This window comes from Tachypleus tridentatus, chromosome 10 (genome assembly GCF_004210375.1).
Source record: "Tachypleus tridentatus isolate NWPU-2018 chromosome 10, ASM421037v1, whole genome shotgun sequence".
Taxonomy (NCBI): Eukaryota; Metazoa; Arthropoda; class Merostomata; order Xiphosura; family Limulidae; genus Tachypleus; species Tachypleus tridentatus.
Window position 1 is genome coordinate 14489111 of NC_134834.1, and position 17166 is coordinate 14506276.

The 17166-nt window shown below is 37.1% G+C and overlaps 1 protein-coding gene across 1 annotated transcript in view; it reads left to right on the forward strand.

The window, feature by feature from the left end:
* LOC143228767 (protein SLC31A2-like) overlaps positions 1 to 15744 on the forward strand; it is a 41534-nt gene extending 25790 nt beyond the window's left edge. The window contains exon 4 of the mRNA XM_076460095.1: positions 15504 to 15744. Within this exon, the coding sequence (XP_076316210.1) occupies positions 15504 to 15537 (34 nt within the window). The 3' untranslated portion in view covers positions 15538 to 15744. The remainder of the gene's footprint in view (positions 1 to 15503) is intronic.
* The last annotated feature ends 1422 nt before the right edge of the window (positions 15745 to 17166 follow it).

Below are 17166 nucleotides of genomic sequence, written 5' to 3' on the forward strand. Positions count from 1 at the left end.
TTTTCAAATTTGTTTCCATAAAAACAAAAAAACAGCAAAATAAATTCTTATTTGAGTAAAGTTTTCAAAATAACAGCTTAAATGTCCTTTCCCAACATCATATATGTTTTCATTATGGTCTGAAACTTCGCGTTAATTACTATAACAAAGAGTCGAGTGTCTGAACCACCAGGCCATGCCGAGCCTTATTGGCGCTCGAACAGGGACTTAGTAAGACTCGCACGGCGCTTGACTCGTACTCCGAGAGTCACGGGTTCGAATCCCCGTCATAAGAAGCATGCTCGCGCTCGCCATTTCAGCCATGGGAGCGTTATAATGTCACGGTAAATCCTACTGTTCGTTAGTTTAAAAGAGTAGCCCAAGAGATGGCGATGGATGGTGTTAACTAGTTGCCTTCCCTCTAGTTGTTGTTATTTTGAATTAAGCACAAAGCTACACAATGGGCTATCTGTGCTCTGCCCACAACGGGTATCTAAACTCGGTTCTTAGCGTTGTAAGTCCGCAGACATACCGCTGAGCCACTGGGGATCCCTTCCCTCCAGTTTTACACTGCTAAATTAGGGACAGCTAGCGCACATAGCCCTCGTATAGCTTTACGCGAAATTCAAACAGATTTTCTGTGGACAATTTAGCAGAAATATACGTGGAAGTTACAATGTTATAAGTTTAATACATAAACATTAATTTAATATTTTGCTGTGTTATACGTAACAACACGTTATGATAAACAACATTTTCATATTATCTGTAAATAATATATTTAAATAGTACATCTCCTTATTTGTTTTGAATTTCACGCAAAACTGCACGAGGGCTGTCTGCTCTAGACGTTCCTAACTTAGCGGTGTAAGACTACAGGAAAGGCAGCTAGTCATCACCACCTTCCGCCAACTCTTAGGCTACTCTTTTACCAACGAATAGTACGATTGGCCGTCACATTATAACGTCCCCACGGCTGAAAGGGCGAACATGTGTGGTGTGACAAGAATTCGAACCCGCGATCCTCGGATTACGAGTCGAGTGCCTTAACTTCCTGGCAATGCCAGGCCATCTCCTTGTAAAAACAAGTGAACGTATTTTAATACATACTTTAGGTTTTTAGAGCTTTTGTTTTATCTCAACAGGTGCCACTAGCTACCATAATGTTCCGGCATTTTATTTCGTTTATTAGGTCTAAGCTGCACAGTACACTCTCTGTGCAGTGCCTACAGAAGGCTTCTAACCCCGAATTTTAGCGTCACGAGTCCTCAATCTGACCACTGAGCCATGAATGGGCAAGTTACTAAAACTCACTATGAAATGAAGTTATTCTGAAATTAAATTATGAACAACATTAATACTTGTTTATATATCTTGGTGATCTTCGAATCACCAAGCACATGGATAGAACATATCGTGAGACCGACATTATGGATATGATAAAAACAAAGTTTCCCGCCACCTCAGTTTAAAAAAATACAAAACAAGAAAGAAGCAAAATCCATCGTCAACAACTTGGTACTTCGAGTGTGTGAGTCAAGTTTGTAGGTTATATGAATACGTTATAACGACTGACCATGTGGCATCCCTTGAAAACTGGCATATATAACTCACATTTTTTATGAAACGCTCATATGACACAGGGCTTCCCTATGTATGCTATGTGGTACCTATTACTTTCGTGCAAGTTTGAATAGCACACATACTTGCAATGTACTGTGATTTTATCACAATTTTTAGGCGTAAGGGTAATGAATATATAAAGTGGACGCGCTTATAAGAAGGGAATCCGATTCTAAAAGGAAAACAAAACACAAAATCACTGAACTGCTGCAAATTCATGTTATTTTGTAATCACAAATACACTTGACTTTGGCCATTGTTTCACTTTGGCTACCAAGTGTGGTTTAATCATATTTAACACATGACATTACACTGTTCTGTCAGTTCACCTACCACCTGTGTTTCAATCGTAATTAATACTTGGCATCACACTGTTTCTCTTGTTTACCTAATAAATGTCGTTTAATCATATTTAACACATGACATTAGACTGTTCTGTCAGTTCATTTACCACACGTAGTTTAATCATATTCTACACATGACATTACACTGTTCTGTCATTTCATCTACCACATGTGGTTTAATCATATTTTACATACGACATTACACTGTTCTGTCATTTCATCTACCACATGTGGTTTAATCATATTTTACATACGACATTACACTGTTCTGTCATTTCATCTACCACATGTGGTTTAATCATATTTTACACATGACATTAGACTGTTCTGTCAGTTCACCTACCACATGTGGTTTAATCATATTTTACACATGGCACTACACTGTTCTGTCAGTTCACCTACCACATGTGGTTTAATCATATTTAACACATGACATTACACTGTTCTGTCAATTTACCTACCACATGTGCTTTAATTATATTTAACACATGACATTACACTATTCTGTCAGTTCATCTACCACATGTGGTTTAATCATATTTAACACATGACATTACACTGTTTCGCCAGTTCATTTACCACAAGTGGTTTCAGGTTCTTTTAATTATTACATTATCCACTACGTATGACATGATAATATATCACATTACTTCTCTTCGCCTACTTTATGTCTTGTGAAACGTGTAGTACACGTGATACTCTGCCACTTCCCCAATCAGGCATGCTGAGTAGTCAACTCTCAGTTGGTTCAGTTAAACTACTTTGTTTAAGGGTTTTTGCCCGAGAGAGAAATAAAAAAAAAAATCTGGAATAGGACACATTTTCCTTTTTTTATAATCAAATTTGGACTTTGAATTTAAAACCACAAATTAAATAAATGAATGATTACATCCCACAAACCAAAGGGTAAGCAGTTAGCATCTACTGAAGTCATTAACAACTGAATGAAATAAAAAAAACTGAACATTATCCAACTTTGTTCGTTATAAGAACATGTTTCCTCAAAATGAAGTGTAACGTGGAACTTCTGTTCATCAACCGTTAATTCACTGAATAGCTTAGATTAAAATATTTTTTCGTATTTATTTTACTCTCTAGTTTTTCCAGATCCACCTGTTTACCACAACATTTAACGATGTGAACTTTCACTTGATTTTTTCGCCCTGTTAACAGCATACGAAAATTAATTATGTTTGTTTCACATCTATCTGTGGCGTGACTTAGTAAACGACCCCGCATGGCCAGGTGGTTGGAGCGCTCGATTCATAATGTGATGTCATATGTTCACGTTCACTTATCGAGTTGGAGCAAATTGATTATAATTCAGAATTCAAGGAATCAACGTGTCTTCACTGTGCTGCGTAAAATTTCATCGATAAAGTTTTGCTGCAACGTCACGCACGCATGGTCACGACCATTACAACGGGATAACATTGATGGGATTTTTTAACCAGCTTTACAAAGCCAAATTTAAAATGTTTCACAACACGTGATGTATACTTGGATCAATCACAGCAAAGAATTCGTGTTAGAAGGTAGAATAACTCTAATTAGATCGTAAGAATATGCACCATTCATAAAACATTAGACACTCTTTAAGAAGGCAGTGCTAATGAGCACCTGCCATTTATACGACAATCGTATCGTAAGTGTTATAATACAATAGATAAAGTGAATTATAAACATGTAGAAATAAAAAAACACTTTTAAAATGTACATTGATGATGACTTAACTGTGTGTGATGTATCATAATTGATTACATACGGATGTTCGATTTCTCAGGATCAATTACTATATAGCTGCTTTATATGTGCAGTTTCTAAGGTTTGACACCCATATCTGCTCCAAGTCTTAGTTTTTCGTTTTATGTTTTCTTTAAATTGTAACGAAAAGAGATTGTAAAATTAACAGACAGTGCCCTCTCCTTCCACTATAACTGCCCTGGCATGACCAGGTGGTTAGAGTGCTGGACTCGTAATCTGAGAGTCGCAGGTTCGAATCCCCGTCGCACCAGAGATGCTCGCCCTTTCAGCCGTGGGGGTGTTATAATGTTACGGTCAATTGTTGGTAAAAGAGCAACCCAAGTAGTTGGCGGTGAGTGGTGATGACCAGCTGCCTTCCGTCTAGTTTTACACTACTAAATTAGGGACGGCTAGCGCAGATAGCCCTCGTGTAGCTTTACACGAAATTCAAAAACAAACCTTCCACCATAAAAGTTATAGTTCATGTTTATTTATGCCAGTATGCATAAGATCCCTTAACTTCCCACGCCCCACTCCACATAACAAATGAATATGTATCGATCAATTGAAATTAAACACAATGGGCTATCGGTGCTCTGCCCACCACGGGTATCGAAATACAATTTTTAGCGATGTGAGGTCCGCAGACATACCGCTGTGCCACTGGGAATCGAGCCAATATAACTGTAGGGATACACTGCATATTATTAAAAACCAGGAATATTTAATTATTTACTTTGTACCAGATTCATTTAATCTCGTTTTATGTATATAGTTTTATAGTTCTTTAAAAACAGGTGGCAAAAACGTAGTGTTACTACGAAACTGATAGCACATTTCTAATGTTGTTATCTTTTTAAAATATCCACATAAAGTTACAAAAATGACTGACTGCATGTAGCCGTTTACCTAATTTTGAACTGACAGACCCCGCATGGCCAGGTGGTTGGAGCGCTCGATTCATAGACAAAATAAAAAAGGTTTCAAATCAATAGAATCCACTGCCAACTTTTGGACTACTCATGTTTGACCAGATAAAGTTATTTTAACGTCATCTTTACTCGTGAAATACACTTTCGCTACAAAATGCTGTGAGCAGCAGTGGGATGCGAACCATGAACTCACTGATTCCCATTCCAAGCATAGCTTTATTGTAATTATTAAAAGAAAAGAGAAATAAACAATAGCGTCAATATACCAGTCTGTCTTCCCTGTAATATACACGATAGGCGATGCTGTCTGTTATTTTACTATATATGTTTTAGTATGAAGCCGTGCAATGGGGCTACCTGTGATCGAAGCTGTATCTTTAGTGTTGTAAGCACTCAAAGGGAGTGCAGGTATTACAAACATTTACGTTACTATTAACATTAAAAGGCGAAGGGCATAAGCTACACAGAAGAAGCAAGGTTATTCAGATACCTCTTCCTCCAGGCCTTACTTAATAGTTCCCATATTGTAACCTGTGATCTGGTTTTATTTAGTTCTCGGTGTGATGTTCGGAATCAAATATTTATGTCATTTCGTTATACATTCTAATACATGTTACCCGAACTGCACATCGCGTCACGCTCACTGTGTAGCTTTTCGTTAAAACAAATAAACAATCTAACTCTGAACTCCGATACGAACACTTGCTGCATACATAGAAAGAGATTGTTGAGGTTTCTACTCTTGAAAACTTTGGAACTTCTGTTTTGCCGGATGTTAGCATATACTAAAGCTAAGCCTCGACGTGATTACTTACACAGTTTGCTGCTGTGGTCAGTAGCATTTAGCTGTAACAACGAAAGGAGTTCGCGTGAATCAGAAGTTTCTACTGGCTGAAACTGACCACGTAACTTGCACTGTTTTATTGTCCAGTTGAACTGAAAAGAAGTACAAAACAACTAGGATTGTATACTGTTACGTATTATAATTTATCTCGGGCGAGTCTACGATTTATTATGTTACATGCGTTACGTATTATGATTTCAAATAATCAAAAATTTGAATTTAGAAGTTAATCTAATGTCCATATGTAATATATATTTATCAACAAGACTAGTACACAAAATTTTCTCATATTTTGTATATTTTAATATACAAACAACAATACGGCCCCGGCATGGCCAGATGGTTAAGGCACTCGACTCGTAATCTAAGGGTCGCGAGTTCGAATCCCCATCACACCAAACATGCTCGCCCTCCCAGCCGTGGGGGCGTTATAATGTGACGGTCAATCCCACTATTCGTTGGTAAAAGAGTAGCCCAAGAGTTGGCGGTGGGTGGTGATGACTAGCTGCCTTCCCTCTAGTCTTACACTGCTAAATTAGGGACGGCTAGCACAGATAGCCCTCGAGTAGCTTTGTGCGAAATTCCAAAACAAACAAACAAACTCAAATAATTTAAAAAATTGTAAACGTAACGATCATCCGGGTTTTCAGACATATCAACGGTAAATATTTGGTTGGAAGCTAAATAACTAAGACTAACATGGAGGATGATTAAGCCACGCCACGAGTGACAAAACTTTAGTTGGATCAGTAACTTGATGTTTCACGAACACGCCAAAATATCCACATTGTATATGGTTGTTTGTTTGTTTGTTTTGAATTTCTCACAAAGCTACTCGAGAGCTATCTGTGCTAGCCGTCCTTAATTTAGCAGTGTAAGACTAGAGGGAAGGCAGCTAGTCATCACCGCCCACCGCCAACTGTTGAGCTACTCTTTTACCAACGAATAGTGGGATTGACCGTAACATTATAACGCCCCCCACGGCTGAAAGGGTGAGCATGTTTGGGGCGACCTGGATTCGAACCCGCGACCCTCGGATTACGAGTCGAACGCCTTAACACGCTTGGCCATGCCGGGCCCATTGTATATGAATAAAAAACAAACCCACTCGGCTAACAGAAATTTTTCAGGGTGATTAGGTTTGCAAACTAACACGAAAAATGAAGAAAAATGTTGCTAGGGCTGATTACGTCGCGTGTTTACACTTGATTCGCCAGTGAAGAGGAAAAGCCTAACTTCCCAAAACATTCTAGTTATCGGATTTCTCTAGCTGTTTTTTCTTCTTCTTTTCACTTGTGTCTGATATAAGCGATTTTTATTTGATATGAAAGGAGGAAATTAGTAGAACGAATGCATTATTTATGAGAGTGAGGGGAATCGAACCCCTGATTTTGGCGTTGTAGATCCGTAGACATACCGCTGTACTAGCGGGGAGCGTTTATCCATTTATGAGAGATTAATTCTTCTGAAAACGCTAAAAAACAACACTTTAGTTGTTCTGAGTTTGTCTGTAACGGAAGTTATGTTTGTGTGTGTGTGTTAATTATAAACTTGAGCCTTATTACTTGGATATTTTATCATATGTTTGAAACAATACCGAACTCGCACTAAACTTCACATAAAAAGCTAAATTAACCTCGTCTTCAGTAATTCAGTGAACACAAACAATTTGAGTTATCTAGTTAGCAGAAGTAGCCCTCAGCGTTCTACATTGAGTATATTTATGCATCACTGTTAATTTTGCTATAAGTGCATAAACTAAAAAAAGTACATCCATAATTAACGTTTTTGACAACTGACATACAAAGGTGACAATTTATCTCTATGTGTATCACCAAGCCGATGACGAGTCCCCTGGTGGTTCAGCGACGAGTTAGTACGCTTATAACACTAAAAATTTAGTTTTGATACCCACTGCAAGCAGAGACAGATAGCCCATTGTATAGCTTTGTGCTTTGCAACAAACAAATAATGACGACTTCGGCCACCAGGGTCCACACTTAGGTTGTTTTTTTTTGTTTTGTTTTAAATATATTAACATAACATTTTCCAGGTTGCTGGAAGGTCTCACAACCAAAACAACCAATACATACACTACTACATTCAGGGAATCGCTTATATTCTATTCTATTCTATTATATTATATTACATTACATTACATTATATATTATATTATATTATAATTACATTACATTACATAATATATTATATTATAATTACATTACATTACATAATATATTATATTATATTATATTATATTATATTATATATATTAGTATATAAGAAAATTTCATATAAATTGAGAAAAATGAAACATTCAAATTTGACTACCGAGTAAAAAAAAAAAGCTATACACCAACAAATTAAACAAACAAATCGGAGGAATATGCTGAAAATATTTTTTTCTGAGCTGGTTTTCATGGTGACGTTTTAATAAGCGCATAATTCAATATATAAAAGTTGTTCTACTGAAAAACAAACTACAACGTCATTCAGAAATAATGAAGAAATTGCGTGATAAATTCAAAAGTGTTCTATTTAAAACTTGAAAACTCATTCTGAATTTGTCAGATATACGTTTGCCTCTACAAGAAAGCGTGATGCAGTACTATTTTTTATACGGTATAGTTATAAAATTTAAAATAGATTCTAACATCATCTTCTTTAAGGTTTTTTTTTCACAAAATACTGATATCCCGGATAAGACTTGGCTAAAGCTGTGGGGGGGTCTCTTTATTCTTGTACATCTAGTTTTTAATTTTTAAATTTTAACCTAAAGTACAACAAAATAATATTTCTTTGCCCGGTATGGCTGGTGGGTTAAGGCGTTCGACTCGTAATCTAATGGTCGCGGGTTCGAATCCACCTCACACCAACATGCTCGCCCTTTCAGCCATGGGGGCGTTATAATGTGACGGTCAATCCCACTATTCGTTGGTACAAAAGTCACCCAAGAGTTGGCGGTGGATGGTGGTGATGACTAGCTGCCTTCCCTTTAGTCTTACACTGTTAAATTAGCGATGGCTAGCGCGAAATTAAAAAACAAACAAACAACAATTATTTCTCTAGTAATATATGTTTAGACACTAATTGGCGCCACCTGGATCTTCGTAAGAGATTTAACTGGCCTGCAGTTAATTATTCATATGTAAAATATAAAATAAGCAGTGTCATTTAGTTGGTATTCAGGTGATAATAATTAACATATATATCGTCAGCAGTTCTTTGATTGTTATCCAAACAAACACACACACGTGGACGTATAAAATAGTCTTAAGTAAGCAGGACAAGTTAAATAACATCCTTGTACATTGAACCAGCCTCGTACTAAAATACTTTTCTCTACTAAATAAGAGATAAAATGACGTCACAGCATTCATCCAATCACAGTAAACGTCCTTTGAAACAGCGATGTATCAATTATGTACGAAGGCCATACCGAGCGGCTTTTCTCTCTCGTTGGGATTGTTAACAATTCCCTGTGACTCATAATATCCTGTTTTGTATTCCACGGCCTTATGTATTTCCTTATTTCTACTTATCTTAGTTTGTAAGAATCTGAAAAAAAAAAAAAAAAAGTTATAAAGACGTACGCATTAGCAATTGAAATGCCACAATATACATAACATGACTGCATAGTTTTCCAATATAATACACCTCATCTGTCATTCATATACGTCGGTAAAAGTGATAAATAGTAATAAAATGCATCTCTGCCCTCTGGTGGCTCAGTGGAAAGTCTGAGGGCTTGTAACGCTAAAAATTATTTTTTCGATACCCGCGTCTGGTTTGAGATTAAACAGCTCATTTGAATGGCTTTCTGCACAATAACAAGTAAACAAAGCTAAGAAAATTAAATGTTTTAAAGTTTAAAGTAATGCCTCCTGCGTCCCTGTGAAAAGTGCGGATTATTTTAATAACTCTCTACTCTGTTCGCGACAAAAGAATTTACGAGCACGCCCCTATAACACACTAATTTTGCACAAATCTAAAGAATATACAGATGAAAGGGTGAGTAACAAAGCGTAACACGTGCTTCTCGCAATATTTGCAACCGGACTGTTTCGCAGTTGCCAGAGATGAAACAAATACTGTATTTATTTACAGAAACGCTCCACCCCCCGCTAGTACAGCAATATGTTTACGGATTTACAACGCAAAATCAGGGGTTCGATTCCCCTCGGTGGGCTGAGCAGCTAGCCCTTTGTGGCTTTGGTATACGAAAAACACACGCAAACACACTATAATTTAGGGCCCGGCATGGCCAAGCGTGTTAAGGCGTGCGACTTGTAATCTGAGGGTCGCGGGTTCGCATCCCCGTCGCGCCAATCATGCTCGCCCTTTCAGCCGTGGGGGCGTTATAATTTACGGTCAATCCCACTATTCGTTGGTAAAAGAGTAGCCCAAGAGTTGGCGGTGGGTGGTGATGACCGGGCCTTCCCTCTAGTCTTACACTGCTAAATTAGGGACGGCTAGCAAAGATAGCCCTCGAGTAGCTTTGTGCGAAATTCAAAAACAAACAAACCATTTTTTTAAGGGTTTCCATTATGATACTGCAGACGACCATTTATTCAACGTGGAGAAACAGTCTGTGAAATCGTAACGGTATCTGAGATCGCATTTCTCACGGAGAACTAAGTTATTTGTTTCTATTTCTATACGTACGTGAGAGGTTTCGTCGATTTGGTTTGGTTTGAATTTCGCACAAAGCTACACGAGGGCTATCTGCGCTAGCCGTCCCTAATTTAGCAGTGTAAGACTAGAGGGAAGGCCCGGTCATCACCACCCACCGCCAACTCTTGGGCTACTCTTTCACCAACGAATAGTGGGATTGACCGTAAATTATAACGCCCTCACGGCTCAAAGGGCGAGCATGTTAGGTGTGACGGAGATTCGAACCCGCGACTCTCGGATTACGAGTCGAGTGCTTTAGCCACCTGGCCATGCCGAGCCACGGTTTCGTCGGAGATGCGTCTACGAAAACGTCTGTTTTTAATAACGTTAATAATAATAAATAATTCATATTAAAAACAATAAATTCGGTAATTATCATTTGCATTTAATATATCAATTACAAGAATCGATGAAAAACATTCAGGGCTAGAAGTTACGGTACGCGCCTTGTTTAGAGATATGTCAACAAGCACTTGAGCCACCTAGTGAGAGTTTAGCTGCAGAAAAACAACTTCATTGTAGAACAACAGCAGAATATAATTTTGTTTCAATCAGTTAATTCAAACCAAATATCCATTTCATGTAACTAGTGGTTCACACTTCTAAAAGTAAAAAAGATGTAGGTTTGTTTGTGGGTTTAAAGCAAAACTACCCCAAGACCTAGATGTGCTAACCGTTCCTTATTTTGAAGTGATGGACGAGAAGGAAGACAGCTAGTCACCACCAGCCGCCCTCAGTTCTTGGGCTACTCTTAACAAACGAATACTGGAATTCACAATAACACTATAAAGCCCTTACGGCTGAAAGAGCAAGTGTGTCGCGAGGTAGGTTTCAAACCACGACTCACTGATTGTGTGTTGCCACCACTATGCCAGGCCAAAGACACGTGAATCTTATAAATATTGCAAGTTCGTTTAGACATTAAACAATAATATACATTTATTGTTTGTTTTTAAATTTCGCGCAAAGCTACTCGAGGGCTATCTGCGCTAGCCATCCCTCATTTAACAGTGTAAGACTAGAGGGAAGGCATCTAGTCATCACCACCCACCGCCAACTCTTTTACCAACGAATAGTGGGATTGACCGTCACATTATAACGCCCCCACGGTAAAAGGGGGCGAGCATGTTTGGCGCGACGGGGATTCGAACCCGCGACCCTGATATTACGAGTGGAGTTTCTTAATCCACCTGGCCATGTAATTTGTTAAGCACCGATATTATTGTTTTTATTTACGTATAATTTTAACAATAGTAATAATAATAGTAATAATTACTAGACAAGTAATTTCCCTTCACATTCATTGCCCTGAAAGACGACATTGGTCATTATCGTATATACACATCTCCTGAAAGCTGCACGTGGGAGTATTAAGGTTAAAGGGTCTAATAAGTAAAGAGCCCTCTATCGGAAAATGCAGATACTAAAAAACGCGTCTCTCCTCTAGGCTCTAAGACGTCACATAACACCCCTCTTGACTAAACGGATCTTCGTGCGAGATGAATACTGTTAAAATCGTAATCCCACGTACTGACACGAGGCTAATTAATTTAAAACGTGTATAGCAAGTGTGTTTTTCTTTGCCAGTTTTTATACTTGTATATAAACAGTCCCTATCGTCTTCCACCACAAGTACATTATTCCACACACACACACTAAATGAAAGTTCGAGTTGGGTGGAAGTTAACCGGGACGCGGGAAGGGAAGCGCTGTTTCGCCCCTCTTCGTTGAAGATACATTATTTCATCCTAAGGATTTCACAAAATTCACTGCCCATAAATTCAAATCTGTTTGTATATTTATATACAAACGTGTTATATTTCTCAACATCCACCGTGTAGTTTTCAAAGCATGAACCGCCATGATACAACGGATCCATTTTTTGTTTTCTTGTTGAGAGTTTCAGACGACGTTGTTGCGTTAGTGGTTCGTGGAGTTAAACGAACGAAGGCTAAATTATATTTATTTATTTATTTTTTTTTGGGGGGGAATAAGAGAACATTGATACGAATCACACTTACGCAAGGCACATACTTAATAGGCCTAAAACTCTCTCTTCTAAATAGCTAATAACAATAGTTTTGTTATTTTTTATGGGAAATGTTCCATTTTTTCCATCTACGATGTTAAACTAAATACAAAGAGGAAATAATTGTAAATTTTGTAATTTTCATACAAAACTCGAAGTTTTAAATTAATTTTCAATTTGGAGATTTGTTTCTAATTACTTTTATGAAAGCTGCATGTTTGTACTCTCTTATTGAAACATTTATTTTCCAACATGCATGTCTCCCAACGGAATATTTTCACATTATATTAACAGTACTGAAAGGAAGACCATGTTTGGCACAAGGAAAAATAAAATATTTGTTAGATATTTCAACCGTCTACTTTCGGTAACACGGTTACCATCATCGGAGCTGGTATTAATATATTAGCCTGAAAAAAAATATTATCTTCATTTTTTTATTATTATTATCCAAACTTGACTAAGAACTAACACAAGGAAACCCTCAATAACTGCGGCTGTAATGAGATCTCAAATTGGCCAATAGATGGAGCTATGAGCTAAAAGTTTGTACTTGAAAAAAAATAACCACAAAGAACAACTCAGATCCATTTTATGAGCTTCTATGCCGCGGCTAAAAATCAGCACGTGTTTCATTTGTTTTAAATTTCGCACCATCCGTGCTAGCTGTCCCTAATCTAGCAGATAGACTAGGGAGAAAGGAGCTATTCAATACCACACATCGCCAACTCTTGGGCTACTCTTTTACTAACAAATAGTGGGATTGACCACCACAATGTAATACACCCGTAGTCTATGTGGGGACGGGGATTTGAGCCCGCAGGTTGCAGGTCGAACGTCATAGCCATCAGGTTACGCCAAACTAAAACGTGTCAAATTCAAACATTTGGCGTTTAAAGTTCTATTATTACTAACATTTAACTTTTGTTTAACACTCCTACGAAAAGTGGGGCCTAACAGGCCCCAGAACAACTTGAAAGGTTATTAATATTAGGCTAATACTTTTGTATTTAAATGAAATTGCCATTTAAATCCATTAATGAATGGATTAACGAGATTCCCACTGTCCCTATCTACTATCTAGCGAAACCACAGCCAGGGGAACGGGCTTAAAGAAATCAGGACTAGAAACGTCTTTTCGTAGGAGTGTTAATACTTGAAGTTCTACTGTTATTAACAACTGACCTTTGTCTAACAGTCAGTTTAAACTTCTGCTACTACTAACATTTGACCTTTGATTATTAATATTAATCACTCAAAAGTGTAACGAAGGGTGCTGACCCCTGAAAAAAATGTAGACATATCGATCACATATTATTTTTCAGTTTTTAAATATAATAAACACGTTTTATATCATTTAATGAAAAACTTCTATAAACATTATTACATTCGATTTGTTTTAATAAATATTTTATTAAATATTTAGTTACACTTCAGCCATTTAATTTTTTTGCCCTCGAGTTCAAAAACCTGGCAATGCCACTGTAATCACCACTTCGTGTGTTTGCAAATTTTCTTTTTAGTTCGAGGATCGAAACGTTCAATGAGACAGATGTTTGCTCTCATGTTGCACTCTTGTGTTAAACCCAAGTGTATATACACCAATCTTAATTACGATGACCGTACCCTGGCCCGGCATGGCCAAGTGGGTTAAGGCGTGCGACTCGTAATCTGAGGGTCGCGGGTTCGAATCCTGTTCACACCAAACATGCTCGCCCTTTTAGGCATGGTGGCGTTGTAATGTGACGGTCAATCTCACTATTCGTTGGTAAAAGAGTAGCCCAAGAGTTGTCGGTGGGTGGTGATGACTAGCTGCCTTCCCTCTAGTCTTACACTGCTAAATTAGGGATGGCTAGCGCAGATAGCCCTCGTGTAGCTTTGCGCGAAATTCCAGAAACATAAAACAAACAAATGGCAGTACCCTACCAATGTCTACTTTAGTGGATAACACGCCAACGTGCCGATGAAAACTATTAATTAGGCCTAAGATTTGATTCTCGACCTACTTTAAGCCTACTTTAAATAAAGTAAATGCGCATCACTTCATCAAAACTGTTATCCTTGTGTTTATGACATCTAGTGTTTCATACAGTATTTAATACCACCTGTAAGATGTAACACGTCGATAATGTAAAAGCCCAGATGTAATTATAATCCACAAGTAAAATTAGCTTGTATTTTGAAAATTGAAGTTACATACTGAAACCGTATAGTGATTTGTGACTTAAGTTGCTTGTGGTGTAAGATGGAATATGTATAATTTTCTCCGAAGATATTTCAAAATATTGGTGTTTTTAAAGTGGGGGTGGTCCGTACCGTTGTGGGGGGGATGATACTGCGGCATATGGGAAAATAAAAAATAATTAATAAACAGTATTATACTGCTACCAAACAACCTACCTTCCCTCTTTATTTTTGCATTAAAATACCTTTAGTGTATCTGAAGTTATATCGATGGTGTTTAACTATTGTACTTTCGGCCACTGCCCTAACCTCCGGAAACACCAACCCACCCAGTCCCTAATGACTACATACCAGCTTCCTTTTCAAAACACTAATTTAATACTGTAACTGGCAAGCTAGTTGCTTTACCACTATTTCATCGCACTTTATGAGAGAATGTAATTTAATTTCACAAACTCATTTTAATATGTTGACAAAGAGCAACATGAATGAGATTTGCGAACTTTGAAAGCTTGACCACATCGAGTAGAAAAACAATCTCTGAACCGGAAATCCGCTGTTTTACCATTACACTAACGATTATACTTGCTACAATTAAAGGGTCTAAATTCAAAATTTATGCTTTTAAATTACACACAACTTACATCTTACAGTTAAGAAACGACTAAATTTCATAATCAAAAACATAACTAATTCTTTTAATATAGATATTAACTAATTTTATTAACATTAGGACTGCTGCACTTTACCGTTGCAACCTCTCGCTACTTCAAACAGTCAGTTAAGCCTATCTCCTATGACGTCTATGGTGGGCCTAAAGATGTAACGTTTATCCTAAAATTGGAACTTTAGTCTTAGCAGTACTTATAGCAATAAAACTTAAGTGTTCACTCCTAACTAATCAAATTATAACATGATAACAGGTACTTTGAACCTAAACAGCAACAGAAAATAAAAATCCAATATGACGGATACATCCGCCCTCTAAAGTGTGTGCAGTCTAGCGTAAAAAATGAAATATTAATGCTCAGTAATGATAAATAGTCTTAAACTTAGATCTTTTGGTAGATACTTTGTGGTTGTATTTTTTCATTAAGTTTTGAATAAATACGATTCTTTTGCTTCTTTTTATAACAACAACTCGAATAAAGGTGCTGGACTGGCCTTGAAACTCTCCGGACTTAAATCCTATTGAAAATCTTTGGGCGATTTGTAAAGAAAAACTTCGGGGAAAAGACTGTACTACGAAAGATAAGCTAATTGAGGCCATAATTAAGGTGTGTTACCGTGACTCAAAAATTAGTAAAGATTGCAGTCAACTCGTGGACTCGATGCCAAAGCGGATTAATGAACTTCTGAAAAATAAAGGCGGTCATATCATGTATTAATTTGTGAGTAATTTTTCGTCTTGTTTCAATTAATTTGCATAAGGGTCTAGTGTGGTTGAAATATTATTATTATGTACTCTTCTCATTTTTCAAAATTCCCAATATGTTCAGAAACATAACAGGCCTAATACTAATGTCTTATAACAAGTATTTTGTTCATCATTCCCTCATTCCAATCTCACAACAATAATATATTCCCAAGGAGGACCGAATGTTTATGTGGCGACCTCTAATGGGAACTATTTTTAATCCTTTCTGTGTTGAGGAAACAATGAATATTTTATAGATATGCTCTGATGATGTAACTAATTCTCTCCTATCTCTATATAAGATGACAGGAAACCTAAGAAATAATAAACAGATGTGTGATTGTTTTTTTTTTTAAACCAAAGTAACAAAATATGAATAAATATAAATATATCTATACATTTTATACACTAGAAAAAACATCTATAAACGGTAAGATGAGCGCCATATGCCTCAAAGTGTATTAAATATATTTTTTTATTTCAGTCAAATTATTTTTCAAACGAAAGTAACAAAATATGAATAATTAATTGTAAAAAATGTAAATTCTGTACACTAGAGAAACGTCCATAAACTGCACAAATCTAAAAAGTATGTACATGGTTCAAAGCAAAGGATATTAAGTGTTGAAAAACTCCAGACTATTTATATGTTGTCTTACTATAGCGTGTGCGCTACAAGTTCATTAAATATATATGTATATATATATTATCTTTTAAAAACAACATATTTGAATTTTGAAAGCATAATAAAACTATCTGATAAACACGCATACAAAACTAACAAACAAAAATGCATCGTTCTAAAGTCACTTCCCCGTCGCGCCAAACATGCTCGCCCTTTCAGCCGTGGGGGCGTCATAAAGTCACGGTCAATCCCACTATTCGTTGGTAAAAGAGTAGCTCAAGAGTTGGCGGTGGGTGGTGATGACTAGCTACCTTCCCTTCTAGTCTTACACTGCTAAATTAGGGACGGCTAGCGCAGATAGCCCTCGAGTAGCTTTGTGCAAAATTCAAAAAACAAACTAAAGTCACGAGCTTTGAGGTAAAAACAGAGCGAGACTTTAAATCAGTTTAGTTATAGAAGTTTTCGTTTGTTGTTTAGTACATATCACAGAATAATTTGTGTATGATCTTATTATGGTCAGGGCGTGGCCAACTGGTCAGTGTGCTGAACTATATATATCTTAGAGTTCACGATTCGCATCCTTTTATCGCAAAACAAAAATCTTCCTTCTGTACGTTGGGGTCATTGATGGTTTATAAGGGGGTCAGTTAAATTCCACTATTTAATTAGAGTAGCCCAATAGTTGGCGGTGTGTGCTGCTGACCAGCTGCCCTCCTTCTCACTCGTCACTTGAAAATTAGGAACGGATAGAGATATATCCCTTTTATTGATA